Source organism: Chiloscyllium plagiosum, chromosome 28 (assembly GCF_004010195.1).
Source record: "Chiloscyllium plagiosum isolate BGI_BamShark_2017 chromosome 28, ASM401019v2, whole genome shotgun sequence".
Taxonomy (NCBI): domain Eukaryota; kingdom Metazoa; phylum Chordata; class Chondrichthyes; order Orectolobiformes; family Hemiscylliidae; genus Chiloscyllium; species Chiloscyllium plagiosum.
This window is the reverse complement of record NC_057737.1, coordinates 11,782,134-11,805,927: the sequence shown is the minus strand read 5'-3', so window position 1 is coordinate 11,805,927 and position 23,794 is coordinate 11,782,134. Positions and strand designations below refer to the sequence as shown.

The following is a 23,794-nucleotide window of genomic DNA, read 5'->3' as shown; positions in this document are numbered from 1 at the left end:
AGGTGACCGTAAAGGATGAACTTAAAACAATCACCATTATCAGGGAAAAAGTGCTAGGAAAACTCTTGTACCTAAAGGCTGAAATGGCCCCAGGACAGGATGGTCTGCACCCTAGGGTTGTAAAAAGAGTGGCAGCACCGGCACAAACTTGGTGACCCAATTAAATCAGTTTGTAGTGTCCTAACGTCGAGCTGCACAATGAGCATTTATTAAGAAGTATGGTTATTGTTATACACTATCTTCATCCTTTAGATTCATGGTTTTTATTTACGAGTACTGAAATGTTGTGATTAAGCGATTGTCCATAAACATCTTACCATATCAACTTCTGAAGTTCAAAATCTACTAATTTGCAGACTTGTGCCAATACATAACCTAGGACTGCCAAACTGTCTTAAAATCCAACTGGCTTCATAATGCTCTCTGGGGGGAGAGAATGCCAATCCTGACGTGTCTGGCCTCCATTTAATTCTATCTTGCAGGACATGATTTAATTGCTTCTGAAGCTATTCATTTGTCAAAATAATCGTTACAAGGGAGGACAACTGCCAGATTCTTATGGCAACTATGGGTGAAAAATAAACATGGCCTTTCCAGAGTCACCCACAAAACAAGACTGAAGACAAATTGTTTGAGATCTGAAGGGCTCACTGATACCAATGGTTAACACAATCAACAAATATGATACACAAAATACTTTACGTCATTGCTGATGCTGGAATCTTGATGAATCAGACGTTGCACATGACTATCTATGCTGCTACCCGATGAAAATTTGGCCAAGATTGCTGAATGAGTTTCCCTGTCTCTTCGCTTGACGACCAACTCACAGGCCTTCCACTCTGCCATTACACTTCTGTACTTGGCAGCGATATCTTCATCCACCTGTGGGACAAGCCCAGGAATCAATGTAATTAATCAGAGACTGAGATACGTCTATGCACATATTCTGCTATTAGTGTTTTTGAAACAACCAACTGTTATTAACAAAAGGTGTCTTCATCAATGACACTATCTTACAACATCTCATAAACATTGTTGGGACATGGTGTACACATATCTTTAAGACTGCATCTTAAAGTGCTGTCAATCATTATCTATCTCAACAGGAAATGATGCATTAGTCCCATGCCTTGTTAGTTTGTCTGAAGCAGCAGTGATAGAGATATATTCTGCATGATTCCAATTGATCATTACTTATATATGGTTTAAATCTTCAATTAAGTAACTCATACTTTGGTTTCATCAATCCTTATTTACGATTTATGTCTAAAAGAAGGATGTATTACCAATTATGCAGCTTAACATGCAATTTCCAAAAATCCTGAAAGGTCCATTTAAATTCTCTTTTCTAATGATCAACAACAGCTTCATCAAGCACATTATCCATTTAGAGGGTTTTTAAAAAATTTAGGTGCGGGCAAAGCCTCTATTTCAGCCAATATAGCCTCATCAGTCTTGTGTACTCCTCACTAAAGCAATTTATTGTCACAGATTGCTACATTTCCACTACCCTTTAGAACTTGATGTGGAATTACAATATTTGAGTAGCAAAGGAAATGTAAAGTTACAGGAAATATCAAAAGATAACAAAGCAACAAACCACCTGACCTGCTCAGTATCGGAGGAATTCTAATGTTGGATACAGAACTCTTAACCCATTTCAGCTACTCATTGTCAGCAAGCATTCCTAAGTCAGCTCCATCATAGATTAGTTACAGTGTACAGTCTGACAGGATTAGATACAAGAAGGTAAACACAAGAAGGCTATTCCCCAATGACCAGAATCCCAGAACCAGGGGTCACAGATTAAGCTTATAGGCTTCTCATTTAGGACTATGATGAGGAGAACTTTCTTCACCAGAGAGTGGTGGACCTGTGGAATTCCCTGCCACAGAAAGCAACTGAGACCAAAACACAAAATGTTTTCAAGGCAGAGTTAGACACATTTTTTAGGGGTAAAGAGATCAAAGAGTATGAGGAGAAAGTGAAAACAGGGTATTGAGATAGACAATCAGCCATGATCCTATTGAATGGCACAACAGTTCGGAAGGACTGAATGGCCTACTCCTGCTCCTATTTTCTATGGTTCTAATGTTTCTTTAAACTCAGTCTCCACTACGCTTTGATTTCCAACTATGAGAAGAGCAGCCCCTGGAACGGCACATGGTATTTTCCAAAACCTATCAGCTTTTTGACTCATTCAAGTCCAATTGATTTATACAGTGAAGTGTTGATTACATACCTGGTCCATGTCCTGTTTACTCATACCAAACTTGTAGTGTCCCAGGAGGAAGGGCCAAACATCTTTCCTTATTTCATGCTGGACTCCTCCATAATAAACTAGTCTCAGCAGCTCCAATTTTTTGTAGTTCTAAGAATAAAAATATCAAACTGTGATTTTTCTATGACTTTATGATTCTATTTTTACTTTAATTATTAAAATTACTTGTAGTAGAATTTTTGCGGAACCATACATGTCTGGCTTTCAGATATATTTCTCAGTAAAGCCAAAATGTTAAGTCTCATTTTATACAATTTCTTTTCTTTCTCTTACTTTAGATTGCCCTTTATCATGCTCAAATCTTTATGCCTGTGACCAGGTCATTGTCTTAACTGTTTTCAAATGGCTAAGCTACTTGGTTAAATAAGTCCACCTGCAACTAAGATGGCTACCAGGCAGAAACCACCTATGCTTATGAACAGCATGTATATTCTTTCAGTGTTTACTAATTAAGTCACCTTCTAGTCCAGACAAGACACAAAAGGTTAGATCTCCAAGTTGGTGGTCTCAGGCAGGCGAGCAGCTAAAACATTACAATTTGCTAGGATTGCTGAGTTGGGAAGGAAAGAAAAGTATAATGGTTCCTACTCTTGATCGCCAACACAGCAACACCTACGGTCAATGGATGTATGTGAAAATTACACATGTGCAGTATTGGGCTGTCTACTGCTTCCTTTTTCCCAAGTTCTTGTGTTGTAAGGAGATCAAGGATTACAGGGAGAAGGCAGGAAAATGGAGTTGAGAAACATGTCAGCCATGATTGGCTGGAGCAGGCTTGATGGGCCAAATGGCCTAATTCTGCCACTATATAACAGGATTGTTTTCAACCATAAGAGAAATAATCAGGGCCAATTACCAAACAGTAGATGGCAAGCCAAGAAGGAGTGTCTTCAGAAGAGGAGGGAAGAATATTAAGGGGAGGAAAAAAACTTCAAAAATGAAATATTCTTCTACTCATAATTGTTCTTCGCAAAAAAAAATGTTCTGATTGTGTTTGGAAGTGGTGGTGATGGACCCTGAAGCACATGTCACATAGCCCACTGGCTATTTGGACTGTAGCAACCATTTCTCCACACCTTACACAGGGAGCACCCCAGGCTCAGAGAAATAAACAGACTGTTTGTGCTAATATATTCTTTACTCAACTCAGTTTGATCCTGGCATGCACATATTTCAAGAATGATAATTAATTAATTACAGATCAGAAGGAGGAATTCTGGTTAATTTGTTGCCTTCTCAGCTATCCTACCTTCCTATCTTTCTCATACTTATTCCAAACTTCTCCAGTCAGTCCGCCTGTAGCTTCACATGGCTTGTCAGGAGGAATAATGGTGTGATTCACAAGGGCTGATAGGTGTGTGCGGACTGTAGAGAGGTGTCGGCAGTAAGCAAGCCCTGGGTGCAGAATCACAAAAGTCTTAATGTTTATCTTCCTTGGAACAAAAGAACAGTAATGCACTATCACATTCACATAAAGGCATCAACCAGACCACTACACACCTATAACTAAAGCAAGTGATAAAAAGCAGTAAGGGATAAACTCAAACCACCACAGCTTCAGCAATAACTTTTAGCATCTAAGCTTCTCAATTAAATTACAGAGTATTAGAGCAAAATTTACATATTAGCATTCATTGTTAGCCAAGTATAATTCTAGATATACCATTTGGTTAATAATATCAACAGTGATGCTAATTAATCAATCATGATGACAATGCTACACAATCTATATTAGCTGATTCATCATGCAAATTTGGATTTAAAATAATTTCTAAATATCTTACACTACCTTCCACAGCATCTGTCACTCACTAGCGAATATTCTTACTGTGTACTTACATCCATAAAATGCCCTTGAAACAATTTGCCTCTTCATGTTCTCACAGAGCATCTTTAAGGGAGTCCTATGATAGAAGAGTCAAAAAGTTTGCAAGAGGATTTAATCTTGTGAAAAGGTTTATTCTCCACATCCTAGACAGAAATTATAAGGGCTATCTAAGAGAAACATTTCTCATCATACACAAATTTTGTTGACATACAGCATATAGTCTATTGTTCTATCCACTATGCTGCCTTCTCTCCCACGTACATGTTAATTCATTCAAAAGCCAGTTGAAGTAGGAAACTGGACAGCAATCTTTTACATAATGTATTTACAGAATGCAATGTTACAAATATCTCCTTCTTCCTTAACACTATTCAGTGTTTCAGAAATCTCTCTTTATAATTACTTTAATCAACCTGTTCAGAAATGTTCTGACAAACATCTGGGACAGGTGTAACTTGAATCTGCACTTTCTGGCTCAGAGGTAGGAACTCTACCATTGTGTCACAAGAGCCTTGTTCCTTCAGCCTAGTTCCTTAACAATGCAATCAACATAGTACTAAGACTCTAGCTCAACATGGTCAATCTTCACTGATTCAGAAGTAAGCAGCATCCAGAAAAAGTATACTGTTAATTAGAAGGTTGCACTCTTGGCCAATATTTGAGTATGTTGACAAAAATATTTGTCATAGTCAGATTCAACTATAATTAGACTAAAATCACTGTCAATTTGTACTTCCTTTAAATAAAACAGTCAATCCAATAAATTTGTGCCAGCAACAAGTCTTGTCGATGATTTGTTTGAATTGCTGATCCACGTTGGATCCACATATGGGGTGGTAGAGTGGCTCAGTAGTTAGCACTGCAGCCTCACAGCACCAGGGACTTGGGTTCAATTCCTGCCTCAGGCGACTGTGTGGAGTTTGCACATTCTCCCAGTGTCTGCATGGGTTTCCTCTGGGTGCTCCGGTTTCTCCCACATTCCAAAGATGCACAGGTTAGGTGAATTGGCCATGCTAAATTATCAAGTACTCTTCGGAGGGTCGGTGTGGACTTGCTGGGCTGAAGGGCCTGTTTCCATACTGTAGGGAATCTAATCTAATCTCGACATTGAAAACCTGACTTCAGAGCAGCAAGTGGTGCTACTATTTACTTCAGCATCATTGGGCCAGAAAAAGACAGCAAAGCCAAGGTTGTTAAGTAGTAAACAACTCCCTTTTCATTGTATGAACTGACTACAAAGAGAGACATTTTGCCTTTTCTTGTCCAGTAATTTCCATGTTCCTGCTCTCAATCATTTCCGGTGAATCATGCTAGAAAATGCACACATTTGAATGTTAAGAGCAAGCAATGGATAGGACTCAACATGGTTGGTTCATCTGCTGGTCAGCTGTGAAAAATGAACATCTGACAGAGGCAGAGATCTACTAGTACCCTCAATACATTTCCTGATAGGAGTCAGGTTCTTCAGGAAAGCTTTGTAATTGCATCTCATCCAATTTTCCACTTCCTGAGCTCTTACGTCTATGTACCGGTTTCTAAGCTCTCAGATTGCATGACTCAATTCATAGCCAGAAAACAAATTGATTCTAAAGCTTCCACAGTCCTTTCCCAAAGATAAATAACCAGGAGTTATGGAATTACCTTCATTTATTGTACAAGAACTCTGTCACCAATACAGATGATAGATTCTATCATGATGGAGCCTGAGAGCTCAAAGCAAGATCAAGACAACCAGGTACATTCAACAGAATAATCTCAGAGGAACTCCCCCTGTGTCCTAGCCAACATTCTACCATCAACCAAAAACATAAAAAATCCATCGCTATTTGGGAAGATTGGTGGTGGATGCACTGGTCAACATCATGATAAGTCATTATAACTCAAAGTAATTAATTGGTTGCACAGTCCTTCTATTCTAATGACTAATATACTTACTATCTATGAAAAATTTTCCTTATGTTCTAATAAGTCACATAGATAATGCTGGAATTAAGGTTAACTTATTATTTTGTAAAACCCGCGCATGTAATTGAAAGTTGTTCCTCTCAGGAAAGCTCTAATGAAATATTGTCCTGTTTTCTTTACCTGTCATTTCCACAGCTACAACAGTTGGGTATGTCAAAGGGAGAACCACTGGTCGAGCAGGATAAACAAGAGGAACCTTGGCTACACAGATCTCCCAGTTGCCAAGGAAACTGATTTGTGCTGTATCCATGTATTTCCAATAATTCATTAGGATCTGAAAAAGAAAACGAAATTTGGCATGCATTTTAGAGGAACTTTCAGACCCCCACCCTCCCACCTCACTTCAAAAATAATGCAGTGTAATACTAGCTATTTTAGGTCAAAAGTTACAGAACAACTTTGGGTGAGAAGGTTAATTGAAAAACTGTATTTTACAGTTGCACTTTAGTTTAAAAATAACTAATGAAGATAAAATTCTCTAAGCAAGTAGTTTTAGTGTTTGGACGTGCAATCTCTCTCAATTTTGATGACTCTCTAAACCTTTCAATGTTGTTAAAATCCAAAACTTTTATGCTTTCCTTTAAAATTCTATGTTCAGGAACTAACTTCTTGCAGGAATCATTTTATGTTGAGTGCTTTAGAGATTTATTTATGTGGTTTATCTTGGTATTATGCTTGAGCTCATTATATAGGTTAGTGGGTACAATCATCTGAGGTGGCAGGAATCACAGCTGTGAACTGGAGACCCTACTTCCTCTTTCAGGGATGGCTCACTGAACGACAAAGTCTTATATAAGAAATCCACATGTAAAATGAAGTTAGAGACCAAAAAAAAACTGCAGATGCTGGAAACCAAAGTAGACAGCCAGGAGGCTGGAAGAACACAACAAGCCAGGCAACATCAGGAGATGGAGAAGTCAACGTTTCATGTATAATCCTTCTTCTTCAGGATCTGAAGAAGGGTTATACCGGAAATGTTGACTTCTCCACCTCCTGATGCTGCCTGGCTTGCTGTGTTCTTCCAGCCTCTTGCCGGTCTACATTACAATGAAAGCACATGGGATTGTAGGTAGTGTATTGAGATGGATAGAAAATTGGATGGCAGAAAGGAAGCTAAGAGTGGGAATAAATGGGTCTTTCTCCAAATGCAGGCAGTAACTGGAGGGGTACCATAGGGATCAGTGCTAAGTTCCCAGTTATTCACAATGTATATTAATAATTTGGATGAGTGAACTAAACTAAAATATCTCTAAATTTGCAGATGACACAAACTGGATGGGTGGACAAGCTGTGAGGAGGATGCTGAGATGCTTCAGTGTGATTTCAACAAGTCCATCGAGTGGGTAGATGCATGGCAGATGAAGTACAATAAAGTCATACAGCATGGAAACAGACCCTTTGGTCCAACCAGTCCATGCCAACCATGTTCCCAAACCAAACTAGTCCCACCTGCCTGCGCTTGGCCCAACACCCCTGCAAACCTTTCCTATTCATGTACTTATCCAAATGTCTGCATCCACCACTTTCTGTGTCAGTTCATTATACACACTAACCACTCTCTGTCTAAAATATTTGTCCCGATTTGAAAACAGCATATTATCTAGCCCCAGTAAATAAAACAAAATTCTGCTGCTTTTATACTCATTTAAACTCACTTTGTTTGATTCTGAAAATCCTGTGTATTTTCCATCACCTCCCACATGTAAATGTGGGAACTCAGCTCCTTATCCTAGCCACAGAATTCCAAAGCCAAGTTTCTTGTGCACCTACAATTCTACGGCCAAGTTTTGTTTTTAATGTAATCAGGGTTTTTGGCTCTTGGATGCTAGTCTGAGGAAAACAAGCTCAAGCACAAAAGTAAACACAACAAATACTGGAACCCCACACTTGGTTAGAGAGCTTCTATACAGGGAGGAAATTAGGATGAAATTTGACCTGAAACATTAACCCTTGCCTTCCCCTAAATGCAGAAGCTGCCCAACTAGTGAATGTTTCCAGTACTTTTTTTGGTGTTATTCAGATTTACAGCATCTGCATTGCTTTGTGTTTTCTAGCATAAAATTGAGTCATCGATTGCAGCCCCTGCTGTAATTTAAATACTGTATGTCACATCCATCATAATGACAGAACTTTATTAAGAGTCTATAGGCGTTCTGTTGGGATGATGGAATTAGGAAAGCTGCCCACTCCTGATTGCTGTCTGGTCATCTCTGTTTGATGTGCATGTGCGGCTATTGGACAAGGACAGAATCTGGACCAGCTGATGATCTCCATTGTTGAAAAGCTTGAAACTGTCAAATGTCTCAGGTTGCACATAGCTCTTGCACCAGCGATCTGGCTGCAAGTTTGGAAACATGGCCCAGCATGAGTCAATATGTGTAGGCGAAGGAGGAGTTGGAAAAATCTTTCAATAAATGAGATGACTAGTACCTTACAATCCAGACACTAGAAGACCATGAAAATATCAGAAATGGCTAAATTGCTGAAATTGTCATGAGACAGTGCACAGAGCTAAACTGCATATCGTAGAATTGCATTCTTTTTAAATTTGCAATATCTAAATGGGACTGGATGGAGTCAGAGCTTAAGAGCCTGTACTAATCACATTTCCGCAGGCATTTTACAGATGCAATTATTTATGATGCTGAAACCAAAAAGAAAAGGTTAAAAAAAATTATAGCAATGACGTGTTTTTGCTGCATTTTTAAAGCGTAAAGCTTTTAACCTGTTGTACATAGAACATGCGTTAGTGACACTAATTCAAAGCAGCTAGATTCATCATTGACATGAAGTAAAATTGGAGTCTTTCCATATTCTTGTCCAAAACATATACAGGACATAGAATTTTATGGTAATCAACTCCAATATGATTAAACTTGTATTGACAACATAACATCCATGGATTTTTAGTGAGAATTTCATCATGCATCAACAATATTGAGCGTACTTGACAAATAAAAACATACAGACTAGAATTTGAGTTAAAACCATCCCGTCACATTTACAATATATATTAAAAGTAAACAAACATCTTGGAGTGATTACAAGGGGATATTTTAATTTCAGGAGTTCAGAGGGCCGTTATAACATGCTTGTGGTCCACACTCACTGGGATGCCATCTGAACTCTTTATTAGATGACTGCCTTGGGACCACTCTTGAATATTTGCTGTTTTCCCCCCACATAAAAGGAGAGCACACAAGTGTAAAATTCCACGTGCAACCAGGTAACTAAATCTAGCAGCAAAGGATAAATAAACCATAAATTACAGAGGGTTGAAACAAGCATAATGGAAGGGAAGTGATCAATGCAGCACCAGCTGTGATTACAAAAGCATCATACAACCACAGTCAAAACAACCAAAAGCAGCACAGTCCCCTGCAGCAAGGCAATGCAGCCAGACTGGGTGCTCAGCAAATCAAATAAAAACTATAAATAATTTCAAAATAAAATCGTAACTAAAAGAAATGCTCTTCACCTTAATTCTTCAGGAAGCAGTTGGCCGACGTATCATTTACTGCAGCTTCTCATTGGTTGAGTTACAAAAAATTTCAGTGTATATTGCATCAGAATTTAAAGGATTTTAATTTTTTTTTTGTTTTTTTTTTGTTTGTGGAAGGTGTCATAAGAACCTGGTGAAATCAGAACCTCACAGAACCTAAAGACAAAAATGAAACCCGATGAAAGGTTGCCTGATAAATTGAGAAACCAAAATTAATTGAAAAATCACTTGGTGAAGAATTACAGTGAACAGCATTAGTTATTGAGGACTTTTGTTTAGTGGCCACATGCACAGTTCAAGCATGTTGCAAAAAATTAAAAGCAACGGCGAGCAAATGGGAAACAACAGTGTTGTCATTACCTTCAAATCGTCAACAGTGTATCTAAGAATGTAGTGATCTTTCTTTAAGAGATTTGTAGCTCTTAGTACACCAGCACCTGTAAATGAGTTAGCCATTCCTTCCCTCTATCACCCACCTCCACCTTCCTCCTTCAATATTTTATCAGTATTCCACTGATATAGTTAAGTCACATTGTGCTGGTGCTTACATAAAATTCATCTGTGTCCTATTTGAAAGAGGGTATTAAGAAATGTGGATTCATGCATGTGTTACACATATCGGGCATCAGTTCAGAAGAATTCAGCCCTTTGTTTTGTGTACAAATGAAGGTGTCTGAGGTCAATGTAGAATTTGTAAAGGAGGTTGTGGGGAAAGAAACACAGGAATATTAACAATTAAATTCACATCCACTTCTGAAACTATAAAGGCTTAGAACATCCTAACGATTTAGTTACATTCGAACATAAGTGTGATTAAATGGCACTAGTGAGTGGTTAAAAAAATGAGTACTGAATAATAAAACTAGACTGATTGAACGTTTTATAAGTTACTGACTGTAGAATATAGTTATGCTCTCTGGCTTTAACTTAGAATTTTTTAAAATATTGAAGTGTAATATTTCAGTCAACATCATGTGAAAATGAATTTCTTTCTTTTTCCTTGATGATTCGCTCCTCTCTCAAAGATATTGATCTCTTGGTTGGGTAGTAACTCGACAAAGTCAACCCCTGTTTGTTCTTTCACCCAATTGCAGCTGCAAGCAACTGAGGCTAGACACTGAACATGATTTCCAGGGCATCAACAGATCCACCATGGTGCTGTCCTCACTATTCTGACCAAACCTTTAGTCACCTGTCCTTATGCTGTCCCATGTAAAATTTGATCTGTTCACATTTCAGTGAAGGACCTTGGGACATTTCGACAAGGGAAAGATACTACAAAAATACAAGTTGTTGTTGTCTGTAGTTCTAGCAAAGGTCACTAGATAGCAATTAGGGAACAATTGTTCTACCCTTGAAGCAAATAGTGCAAAGAGGCCAGGGGCAGGAACACTACAAATGCTCAGCTAACTCTGACCCATCAGAGCTTATGATTTTCTTAGTCTATATATTTCTTCTGGTCAATGGTTAAACTCTGAATCATTAGTGGAGCCCATTAATCTACAGGGAAATAAAAATGAGCTTTAGGAGAAAAAAGAAAAAAAAAGCAGTGTACTAAAGGCTCAAATGGATCAAAAGAATTTCAATAGTTTTAACATCGGTAATGCCAACACTGTTGAACCTTGAGATGAGACTCTGTACGGTGCACTGCATTATCTTGCATATCACTTCAAGTGTGATTAGGCCAAACTGCATAAAAACCTTTCATCATTTTAGGAGCTGTGAGGTTCCGTGAGCAGATCATAGAAATCATTTCATGTAGCCTATCCTCGTCTTCCTCATCATCCTCGACAGAGACCGATCGGCTGGCAGCTAAGTGGTGGTAGTTAATAGTTACTGCTCAAAGAAAAGATTGAAAGGGCTGATGAGGAGCATACCTTCACTGTACAGTTCACTTACACACTGCTCCCGACAGCTAAAAACAGGCCAAAAATTGTGCTGTAACTTTTACAACTCGCATTAATGCTGCATTGACCTGATTTAATTAATATATTCTTGCACCTTAAAATTTGTAATGCATTGCAGTTAGAAAATGCATTTCTATCCAATTTTGGCAACATATTTAGAAGGGATCAATCTCAACACACTCAAGTATGAACACATTCATAGACATTTTCCTTCCCAAAATAGAACTTATAAAGATGAACTTGCACCTCAGTAAGACCACATTTAATATTCACACATCATTCCAAAATGTTGGTCTCACTCAAGGTAGCTTTACAACGGGCCTCAATGGCTGTTTTAAGCAAGCTAAAATAATTCCTCTGATTGACACATGGTAATTCTGACTGGAATGAAGCATCTGTGAATATTACCAGCTTGGTTGTGATACCTTCCACAGTTGGATAGCACACACAATCAAGTCTTACATCATAAGGCCGCAAAGTGGATGGAGGCGATTAGGTCTTGATTTTGGACATTTGTTGAGAAAAGTCTATCACCACAATAAAAGGAAGATTTGGAGAAACTATTATGGAACAAAAAAAAAGTCTGGGATGGACCATGTACAAATACACTCCCTTTCTTGAGCTAGAAATATGACTGCTCACTAAAAATTGCAAGAATTAGCTGTGGAAAGTTTTGCTTCATCATGTGTGGACCACAGGAGATGGGGTGGGGGAGATATTAAATGAGTATTTTGCATCAGTGTTTACTGTGAAGAAGGATAGAGTACGTGGGGAAATAAATAGCGACATCTTGAAAAATGTCCATATTACAGAGGTGGTGGTGCTGGATGTCTTAAAATGCATAAACGTGGATAAATCCATAGGACTTGAGCAGATGTACCCTAGAATTCTGTGGGAAAAGCTAAGGAAGTGTTTGCTGGGACCTTGCTGAGATATTTGTATCATCGATAGCCACAGGTGAGGTAACCAGGGAACTATAGATCAGTGAGCCTGATGTCAGTGGTGGGCAAGTTGTTGGCGGAAATCCTGAGGGACAGGATTTACATGTATCTGCATAGGCAATAACTGATTAGGGATAGTCAACATAACTTTGTGCATGGTAAATCATGTCTCATTAACTTGATTAAGTTTTTTTGAAGAAATAACAGAGGATTGATGAGGGTAAAGTAGAGGATGTGATCTAGATGGACTTCAGTAAGGCGTTCAAGATTTATCCACCTTTATGCACTTTAAGACGTTCAGCACCATCTCCTCTGCAATGCGGAGATTTTTCAAGATGTCGCTATTTATTTCCCTACATTCTCTATCCTTCACAATAAACTCTGATGCAAAATACTCATTTAGTATCTCCCCCATCTTCTGCAGTTCCACACATGAGTGGACTTTATCATAGGTGGTAGATTGGTTAGCAAGGTTAGATCACACAGAATAGAGGGAGAACTAGCTATTTGGATACAGAACTGTTTCAAAGATAGAAGACAGAGGGTGGTGGTGGAGGGTTGCTTTTCAGACTGGATGCCTGTGACCAGTGGTGTGCCATAAAGATCAGTGCTGGGTCCACTGCATTTCATCATTTATTTAAATGATGTGGATGTAAACATAGGAGGTATGGTTAGTGAGTTTGCAGGTAACACCAAAATTGGAGGTGTAGTGGATATCGAAGGAGGTTACTTCAGAATACAAAGGGATCTTGATCAATGGGCCAAGGAGTAGCAGATGGAGTTTAAATTTTGATAAACATGGGGTGCTACATCTTGTAAAGGAAAGTCAGGCAGGACTTATACACTTATTGGTAAGGTCTAGGGGCGTGTTGCTAAACAAAAAGAGTCCTTCAAGCACAGGTTCATAGTTCCTTGAAAGTGGAGTCACAGGTAGATACGATAGTGAAGGAGGCATTTGATATGCTTGCCTTTATTGGTCAATGCATTGAATACAGGAGTTGGGAGGTCATGGTGCAGCTGTACAAGACATTAGTTTGGCTGCTGTTAGAACACTGCGTGCAATTCTGGTCTTCCTGCGAATGGGACTAGATTTATTTAGAATGCCTGGTCGGCATGAACGAGTTGGACCGAAGGGTCTATTTCTGTGACGATTAATACAAGAAGAGTCAAAAATTGACGTTTCTACCTTGCTTTTGCATATTAATTGTGCACCTGTCCAATTTTGCAAGATGTACACAGATGGGAGCTTGGCTGACAGCGATGTTATTTAAAAGAAGTAATTTCACTTTTACTGGGAGGTGTAACTTGCAAGTGCTGCAATGTATCAAACATGAAGCCTAAAACAAGGAAAATCCATCTTAGAGTGATATTTACAAGGGAATTTTATAAGACTTCCATAATTCTCAGAAGTCATGGAGGAGGAGATCAGCATGGAAAATTAGACCAGTTTGAGCTAAGCTTATAGCAACATTCAGATGGTCTTGTGGCACAATGGTAGTGCCGCTTCTTTTGGGCCAGAACATGTCTGAATAGATGGATTTTAAAAATACACCATTGATCAGAGGTGACTGAGCAAGTGAATGCAAATTGTGTGGTACCTAGTATCTGGCTCCCACGCTTAACAAGCCAATGATATGATCATAGTGGTTAAAGACAATCTACTGCTTATAACTCTGTCACTCTCTGCATAGCCCTACATCTCCTGAAAGCCCACCACTCTTACATTGTCATTTCCTATTTCCCTTCTACTTGCAAGCATTGGAGTTACCTACTGCCCTTCAGTTACCTCCCTCATTTGGCCACAGCCATTGTAAATTTCACGCACCATCCTCACTATTTTTCTTTATAACAGGCATCTTCACAATCCTTCCAAGAGCGACACAGTGAGATACAATCTTGCGTATTGCAAGATCAGGCAATAAAGAGAAAATGCAATCAGGAGAAGGGTCGTTATCATTTCAAGGGCTGCTACTGTTGAGAGTGACCATTAATGAGAAAGTGTGTTCTACACCAGTAAGCTAAGATCGTGAAGGATAGAAGAATAGAGCCTGGAGCCTAATCTTTATGCACTATGCTTTTCTTTAGATAAGCCCACATTACAAATGACCCTGACCCAATACAAATAGTTTCAGTCCAATTCTAGAAAGATATTTTCAATTAACCTCTTCAGACACGTTTTTACACATCTCTGGAGCAGATGGGACTTGAACCCAGCTTCCTGGTCCTGAGGTAGGGACACTACCACTGCACCACTAGAACTCTCCTTGGTCTTGATATAGAGGCCTATCTGACTCTCCATAACCTCAAAGTTAAACATTCAACTAAGGTAGTGGGGAGAGAAAAAGCCACAGGCATTGCAACTGTCATAAGTGGAGAATACATTTTGTGGGTTTACCTTTTTTATCCCTTCTCATTGATTTCTCTCCTTCACATGTTCTATTTGGTACCCTTCAGATGTTATGTGCTACCAGTCATGTACTTCTGTTTACTCTTTGGTGGTCACTCCTTTTTCTAGATTGACTATTCAAGTGGCAGTGCTGCCAATGGAGAGGCACGTACAGCACTCTTGTGAACAACAGATGCTTGCTTCCCCATTAAGCCTCAAATTTGATGCTTAATAGCTGACTCATGAATTCATCAATCAACCCATTTGCCTTGAAGAGAAATGAATCTGTGACTTGCTTGTTGCAGTTATTCCCTGCAAATTAAATGCATTGTTTCTGGGTTTAAGTCACTCTTTGACACCTCAAATGGCATCCCAAGCCACTGAAATGTAGTTTTTGAGAGAGACCTGGTGCTTAGCTACAGTTGATGCTAGATCAGTGACGTGCCACTGGTGCAACCCCCTCTGATAAAAAGGAACCATCAGAAATAATGGCTATGATTTAATTGGAAGCAAGGTGTTGTGATTCCATAAAGACACATGATGTAAAGGGAGGTTGTCTTTACACTCCCCTGCCCCATCTCATCCTTTGTCCTACCTCCTGGTTATCTCTTTGCTCTGACTGATTGCTCATGGCTCAGTCACAATGGCAGACCAAGCATACCCATGTTGCAAGAGGAAGTTTGTGCTGAAGACCTGGGAAGATATTACACTCTTGTTTTCAAAAATAAACTAACGCAAAACTGAAGGTTGAGAGGTGACTTCCCCACTGTCAATGCTAACTCCTTGGGACCAAGATTAATCAAAGGAATCAACAGATTTTTACTTCTGAAAATTTGAAACTTATGCTTTCAAGGTTTTCCACGGGAGTTAATTATCCCTACACAGGGTATATTAATTCCAAACAAACCATTGCAGGGCTAGTGAACCAGATCAGGGAGATAGGTTTCAGCAGGGTAGTTCTTTATCGATTAACACGATGGGCCAAATGGCCTCATTTTGTGTTACAAGTTTTCCATGATTTCTACAACACTTACCTCAATACTCTCCATTGAAATGCTGAAACTTATTTTAATAGGAGACATTTAGAACCTTTTCAATCCATATTCTAGCTTCCATCTCTCCACTTCTTCTCATACCTTACAAAGGCACATTACATATATACTACAGCTTCTGCTCATCCCAAACAATAACTTAAAATCTAAAGAAGTGTAAGACGGCTTTAATTCTTCTTATGGTCAATAGTTTTGGCTGAATCTCCACCAAAACATGTACACAAGTTTAAAATCTATCAAAGAAATCACCCACTAATTCAGTCCAATGGAGATTTGTCTCCAACTGGTAAAATGGCCACAGGTTGCCTGTCTTGTTTCTGCAAGATAGAAAATCCCACTAAATGCACAGTGCAAATGGCAAGTTAAAGCTGCCTGGGCACATGAACACAACTGACACAATTCCTGGGAGATTTCACCTGGTTCTCTTTCTCATTCAAATTGAACACAAACTTGTTGGTGAGAGATCCCATGTCCCTTACTGTCCAGTAATTCCAGATTAAGGCAACAATAAATCAGCAAATGAACGTCTACCAAAATCGGGAAATATCTGCACTTTGATGAACGAGGAATGTCAAGAACAGAGCAATAATATTAAAATTCAGAAATCATCTGAGAATCAGCAGATAACAGAACAGCAACAATGAACATAAACTCACCATAGTCATTCTTCTGTCCGGGATAAATTATTCTGAATACATAATCTGTAGCTATTTCTTCCTCCATCTGTTCTTCTGGGTCCATGGATTTGGCTCTGCTGTTTCTTTTCCGTAGTTTTGGAAATACCTTGCCCTTAGTGTTTGGGAATTTCAGCAGTTAGTTGTGTTGCTAACTACTAAGTTTGCCTAAGCATCACACTACTCATGAATCAGTTGAAAAGCAATAAGACAGACTTGCACTTATATACCACCATTCGCTGGGTGTTTCAAAAGTGTTTTATGGACAATTCAGGACTTTACAAAAGTGTGGTCACTCTTGTAATGGAGGAAACACAGCAGCCAATGTACTCTCAGCTCTCCAGGACTGTTATGTGCAACACTCAGGCTCTCTCCATTGTCTTAAATGAGAAATGATAGTTTAGAGAGACTTGGTGGCGTACTGTAAAAGAAAGTCAAGAGGCCAATGAGAGCTTACATGTAAGACCCTAAGAAAAAGCAGAAGCAGGTAATTCAGCCCATTGAGTCAACTCCGCCATTCAATGTGATCATGATGATGTGATAATCCCAGAATCTATTTTCCTGTCTTCTCCATTGATTGTCTATCTCAGCCAATTTAATGGCTCTATTAACTCCATAGTGAAGAATTCCACAGATTCACTGCATAGAGAAGAAATTACTCCTCATCTCTGTCTTAAATACGTGACCCCCTTATTCCAAGATTATACCCTCTGGCCCTAGACTTCCAACAAGGTGAAACAATCTTGCTGCAACTACCCGGCCAATTTTCCTAAGAATTCTTCATGTTTCAAATAAGGTCGCCTCTCATTTCTCTATATTCCAACTTACTCAACCTTTTTTGCATAAGATAGTGCCTCCATATCTGGTATCAGCCTAATGAACCTTCCCTGGACTGCCTCCAATGCCCAGTATATCTTACGTTAGACAAGGGGCCCAAAACCATTCATAGTATTCCAGTTGTGGTCTGACTAGTGCTTATAGAGACTTAGCAAAACCTCCCTATTTTTTTAAATAAAGGACAGCATTCCATTTGCTTTCCCTATTTAACCACTGAACTTTGATGCTTGATTTTAGGGATTCATGGACTAGGACTCCAAAATTCCTTTGTTCCATGCATGCGCTCTGCAGTTTTTCTCCATTTAAATAATATTTAGCTCCTCTATTCTTCCTGCCAAAGTGCAAACCTCATATTTCCCCATAGTATGTTCCATCTGCCAAGTTTACGGGAACTTATCAAAATGAAACACAATATCATTGCCAGGGAAAGTGATGCTCCCAGCCCGTGATCAGGCTGTTGTCATACTCTTTTGAACTTGAAATCAATTAAATTAGAAAGGTTCTCCTAATATGTGTTTCAATCTTTTCAAAAATCAGCCTAATTGGATATGGTACAGCACACTTCCATAGCCATTACGTCTGAGATTTGAGCTTGGATGTTACGGAACATAGGTAGAGAAGCTTACACGACCCTAATGTGTTAGTTTTTACATTTGATCTGGTTTAATTAGCATTCATAATAATATAAAGAAATATTGTCCTGAGCACTCTCGAGTCCTTATGCAACCAATGGAAACCACACCATGAGCTTGTTGAATGGCAGAGGGAGGCGTGAGGGCTGAATGCTCCTATTTGTTTTGTTACAGGGGCAGGAGGGCATTATCTCCTCCCAACATGGCACTGTATTTTAAATGTGTTCAGTTTCCTTTGGAATTTGGATTATTTAAATATTATACACCTTTAAGGCCTGTCAAATGGTTGACTGAGTTAACTTGATCTTTCAGACGTATGCCAATTGGAAGGCTTAAAGTCTTCCATGACCAGTGAGTACTCCAGGGACAGGAGTGCATAATCTGCCTCATGAATGATATTTTGATTTAACTATCATAAGATTCTTTGAACGATTTGATTTTTGTTAGAGTATCCCCTTCAGGGGTTATCATTGGTCAAGTTTGTTCAAGTAATTTGTTTTGGATTGGTTTGAAAGTGCTGGGACACTGGGTTAGTGTGTGTGATGCTGCACTCTGTGAATAAATCTGTCATCGAGGAAAGGATCTGTGTCTAGCTTCAGGCTTCAGCATTATTCACTCACCTTTCCTCGCTGTGACCAAAGAGGGGGATCAAGCTGCCCGCGTGGTAACAGCCCATTCTCAAGGCAGGAGAGAAAGGCTAACAAGTGACCACCCTGGGGGAAGTGAAGTGGAGGTCTTTGGATTCCATCCTGACTGACTAACACGAGAGTTCCTCCACTGTCAGCTGAAAATAATGACAATTTTGCTTTCATAAGATAACAATATTACCCATTTGTAACAATATGTATGCAGCAATCACTGAGAAATTAACCCTTTGTCATTTGGGAGTACTGCATCTGTGGATGATAAAGTTACCCCCATATACATCATTATAAGTCACTCATTGATTTGTAGATTTAACATGCAACACACATATGAAGCTTAAACATTACAATTGCCCTGCCTAAAGTAATTTAGATTTAAAATTCCCTTGGAGTTTGTGTTACTATATGTTTTGTACCTATTTAACCAGATATTCACAAAAGTTGCAATTTTGTTAGTTTTTTTATTCTGTCAAGGAATGTGGGAATCTCAGGCAAGGCCTGCATTTGCAGTCTATCCCTAACTACCCTGAAGTGAGTAGCTTGTTAAAGCATTTCAAAGAGAAGTTGAGAGTCAACAATATTAGTGGGTTAGGCGTCACATGGAGATCAGGGAAGGACAGTGGATTTTTTTAAATTCAGTTGCGGGACTTGGGCATCGCTGGCTGGGCCAGCGGTTATTGTCCATCCCTAGTTGCCATTGAGAAGGTGGTGTGTTGCATTCCTTCATGTGCTATGGGTTGACCCACAATGACATTAGGGAGGGAATTCCAGGATTTTGACCCAGCAACACTGAAGGGACAACAATAAATTACAAGACAGGATGATGAATGATTTGGAGGGGAACTTGCTGGTGGTGCTTTTCCAATGTATCTGCTGCCCTTGTCCTCCCAGATGAAAGTGCTTGTGGGTCTGGAAGGTGCTGTCTGACGAGCTTTGGTGAATTTCTGCAATGCACCTTGTAGATAATACACACTGCTGCTACTGAGTGTTGGTGGTTGAGGGAATGGATGCTTGTGGATGTAGTGCAAATCAAGTGGCTGCTTTGTCCTGGATGGTATCAAGCCTCTTTAGTGTTGTTGGATTTGCATCCATTCATGCAAGTGGGGAGTATTCCATTGCACACCTGACTTGTGCCCTGTAGATAGGCTTTCGGGAGTCAGCAAGTAAGTTACTCACTTTGTATTTTTCACCACTGACCTGGTTTTATAGCCACTGTGTTTATGTGGTGAGTTCCTGGTCAATGGTAGCTCCCAGGATGTTGATAGTGGGAGATTCAATAAGGGTAACAACATTGAATATCAAGGGGTAGTGGTTAGGTTGTCTCTTTTTTGGAGATGGACATTGCCTGGCATTTGTGTGACATGCATGTTACTTGCCACTTGCCAGCCCAAGCCTGGATCTTGTCCAGATCATGATGGATTTGAACATGGACTGCTGCAGTATCTGAGGAGTTGCAAATGGTGCTGAATTATCAGTGAACATCCCCACTTCTGACCTTATGATGGAGGCAAGGTCACGGATGAAGCAGCTGAAGATAGTTAAGTCTAGAACACTACCCTGAGGAACTCTTGCAGAAATATTCTGGAGCTGCGATGACTGACCTCCAACAACCATAACCATCATCTTCTTTGCCAGGTGTGACTCCAACCAGAGGAGAGTTTACCCTATATACGCATTGATTCCAGTTTTTCTCAGGCTTCTTAATGTCACACTTGATATCAGATGTGGTCTTGATGTCAAAGGCTGTCACTCTCACCTCACCTCTGGAATTCAGCTCTTTTGTCTATGATTCAACCAAGGCTTTAATGAGATCAGGAGTTGAGTAGTCCTGGCTGAACCCAAACTGATCATCACTGAAGGTTATTGCTGAGTAGGTGCCACTGAATATCATGGCTGATTACACTTTCCATCACTTTACTGATGATCGTGTGTAGACAGATGGGATGGTAATTAGCCAGGTTGGATTTGTCTAGCTTTTTGTGTACAGGACATATCTGGGCAATTTTTCACTTTGTCAGGCAGATGCCAGTGCTATAATTGGCTAGGGGAGCATCAATGGGCTCTGGAGCACATGTCTTCAGTACTATTGCTGGCATGTTGTCAGGGCCCATTGTCTTGGCACTGTTTTTCAATTTACTCAACATAATATTGAGTTGACTGAAGACTGGTATTTGTGAAGCTGGGAACCACTAGAGGAAGCTGAGATAGATCATTCACTCCACACTTCTGGCTGGAAATTGCTGTGAATGCTTTGGCCTTATCTTTTGCACTAAAGCACCAGGTTCTTCCATCATTGAGGATGGGGATATTTGTGAAGCCTCCTCCTCCATTGAGTTATTTAATTTATGACCAAATGTGGTAGAACTGCACAGCTTAGATTTGTCTACCACTTTCCACTTATGTTGTGGGCATGCAAGTAGTCCTGTTTGGTAGCCTCACCAGGTTGATATCTCATTTTTAGGTATGCTAGTGCTGTTAATGGTATGCCCTCCTACATTCTTGACTGAACCCAAGGTTGATCCCTTTGCTTGATAGCAATGCTTGAGTAGGGGATATGTCAGGCCACGAGGTTGCAGAATGAACCCAAAGTCCACAGTGCCTCATGAATGCCCAGTCTTAAGATACTAGATATGTTTGAAATTTGTCCCATTTAGCATTGTGATGATGCCACACAACATGATGGAGGGTATACTCAATGTGAAGGTAGGACTTCACCTCCACACTGACTGTGTGGTGGTCACTCTAACTGGTGTTGTCTTAGACAGATGTATCTGCAGCCGGTAGGTTGGTAAGGATGAGGTCAAATATCTTTTTCCCTCAGCACCAGCCACAGGCCCAGCCCAGCAGTTCTGTCCTTCAGGACTCAACCAGCCCAATCAGTAGTACTGCTGCCGAGCCACTCTTGGTGGTGGACACTGAAATTCCCACCCAGATTGCATTTTTCCGCCCTTGCCACTCTCGGTGCTTCCTCCAAGTGTTGTTCTCCATGGAGGAGTACTGATTCATCAACCAAGGGAGGATGATTCATGGTAATCTGCAGGAGCTTTCCTTGCCCATGCTTAACCTGAAGCCATGAGATTTCATGGGGTCCAAGTGAATGCTGAGCATTCTCAGGATACTCTTTGGAGAGTTGGTGTGGACTTGTTGGGCCAAATGGCCTATTTCCACACTGTAGGGATTCTAAGAAATATGAAATTCTATGAATTTCCTCTTTACTGTCTACCATTGTGGTGTCTGCTGGGTCAGTCCTTCTGGTGGAACATATACAGGGATGGTCATGGCAGCATCTAGGACATTGTAAGATGTGATTCAGTAAGTATGACTGTGCCAGGCTGTTGCTCGACTAGTCTGCGAGATAGCTCTCCCAGTTCTAGCGTTAGCCCCCAGATGTTAGTAAGGAGGACTTTGCAAGGACAGCAGAGCTGTTTCTGCCATTCTCTTTTCTAGTGCCAGGTCTGGTTTCATTACTTTGTTGAGACTTCATAGCGATTGATACACCTAGGTGGGTTGCTAGGCCATTTCAGATGGCAGTTGAGAGTCAACCACATTGTTACGGATCTGGGGTCACACGTAGGCCACACTACGTGGGGACAGCAGATTTCCTTCCCTGAAGGATATTAGTGAAAATTAGGATTTTCCTTTTCCGAAGAGAATTCGTGAACCAGATAGAATTTTTACTGTTTTATTGTTATTCAGTTTTATTGATTGTTATCAACAATAATTGGTGATAGTTTCACAGTCACCAGTACTGAGACTAGCTTTCAATGCCAGAATTGTGTTTTTTATTATTGAATTTAAATTGCACAAGCTGCCATGAACATAAGAAATAGGAGCAGGAGTAGGCCATCTGGTCCATTGAGCCTGCTCCACCATTCAAAAAGATCATGGCTGATTTTTTCATGCACTCAGCTCCATTTACCCACCCTCTCACTGTAACCCTTAACTCCCTTCCTCTTCAAGAATCTATTTTTGCCTTAAAAATGTTCAATGAGGTAGTCTCAATTGCTTCACTGGGACTTCCACAGATACACAACTCTTTGGGTGAAGAAGTTCCTCCTGAACTCAGTCCTCAATCTGCTCCCCCTTATTTTGAGGCTATGCTCCCTAATTCATTGTGGGATATGAACCCTTGTCCCCACAGCATTTAAGTCATATTTGCTGCTCACTCATGTAAGGGAATCATAGGTCACTAGCAATCAAAACATGTTTACATCCTGACTATTATAACATAGGCACTCATGAAAAGACCATGCAAACGAATAAAGTGAAAAAACACTTACGCTGTTGGTGGCAATGGATGCAGACAATCTGACTTAATGGTACAGTTAAGGCATAATCCCAATAGACACTGAAAATGAGCAAAAAAATTATTTTAACATTTTTGACACTTGGAACTTTATAGTTGCAACTATTATAGTTGCAAATATCAATTTCAGAATTCCTTTGTGATCAACTGAAGATTTTTCTTTAGTAATAACAATATTTTAATCGTATAATCATGTAGCAAAGATATGCAACAGGAATTCCTTGGTGACTGAAACAGTGACTCAGCAAGATGAATGGGAAAATCCCTAAGAAAATTCTCAGGAATGGAAAGCACCAAAAAGATGTTTTAGTTGCTGTGACACTGGCTGTTGACATAAATTGATCAAGTTTAAAAAAAAGCAAAATACCACAGATGTTGGAATTCTGAATAAAGAGAGATTTTCTGGAAACATAGGGAATAAACATCCTGCACTTAAGAACCTTCAGGAAATTAAAAATGCATTTTACCTCTTTTCAAGCTCTGAATCTCCCAGAGTCCCATTCATAAGCTGGTTTGGGGTCCACTTCAGAGTTAAATGTTCTGCAGATTGATGAAGTGAGAGGTATCCTGGAATAGTCTCCACGTCCTCCTTCTGTTGAAGGAAACAGAAACATTGAGTTTACTGCTGCTTTACCAGGAAATGGTATTGCTTACAAGGCAAGTATTTATTCCCCAAACCTGGGCTCCCTTTGAGCAAAGAACGGTGAGTTACCTTCTTGAAATGTTGCAATATGTCTGCTGGAAGAACGCCACACTGCTATTAGTGAGGGAGACCTTGCAGCATGCATCGATCAGGATTTCTACCCCTCCCATCATGCAAGCCAGCTACCCCCTCT

General features: G+C 39.9%; 1 protein-coding gene across 2 annotated transcripts in view; it reads right to left on the bottom strand.

Annotated features, from left to right (window-relative positions):
• sgsm2 (small G protein signaling modulator 2) overlaps positions 1-23,794 on the bottom strand; it is a 204,105-nt gene that overhangs the window by 20,260 nt on the left and 160,051 nt on the right. Inside the window, exons 8-17 of one of the 2 annotated variants that reach the window (XM_043718289.1) lie at positions 23,426-23,550; positions 22,933-23,000; positions 18,629-18,792; positions 16,522-16,654; positions 11,281-11,415; positions 6,198-6,351; positions 4,124-4,188; positions 3,534-3,679; positions 2,246-2,374; positions 703-885 (exon numbers count right to left, since the gene is read on the bottom strand). In XM_043718289.1, the coding sequence (XP_043574224.1) occupies positions 703-885; positions 2,246-2,374; positions 3,534-3,679; positions 4,124-4,188; positions 6,198-6,351; positions 11,281-11,415; positions 16,522-16,654; positions 18,629-18,792; positions 22,933-23,000; positions 23,426-23,550 (1,302 nt within the window). The remainder of the gene's footprint in view (positions 1-702; positions 886-2,245; positions 2,375-3,533; positions 3,680-4,123; positions 4,189-6,197; positions 6,352-11,280; positions 11,416-16,521; positions 16,655-18,628; positions 18,793-22,932; positions 23,001-23,425; positions 23,551-23,794) is intronic. The other variant, XM_043718290.1, reaches the window with a different exon arrangement.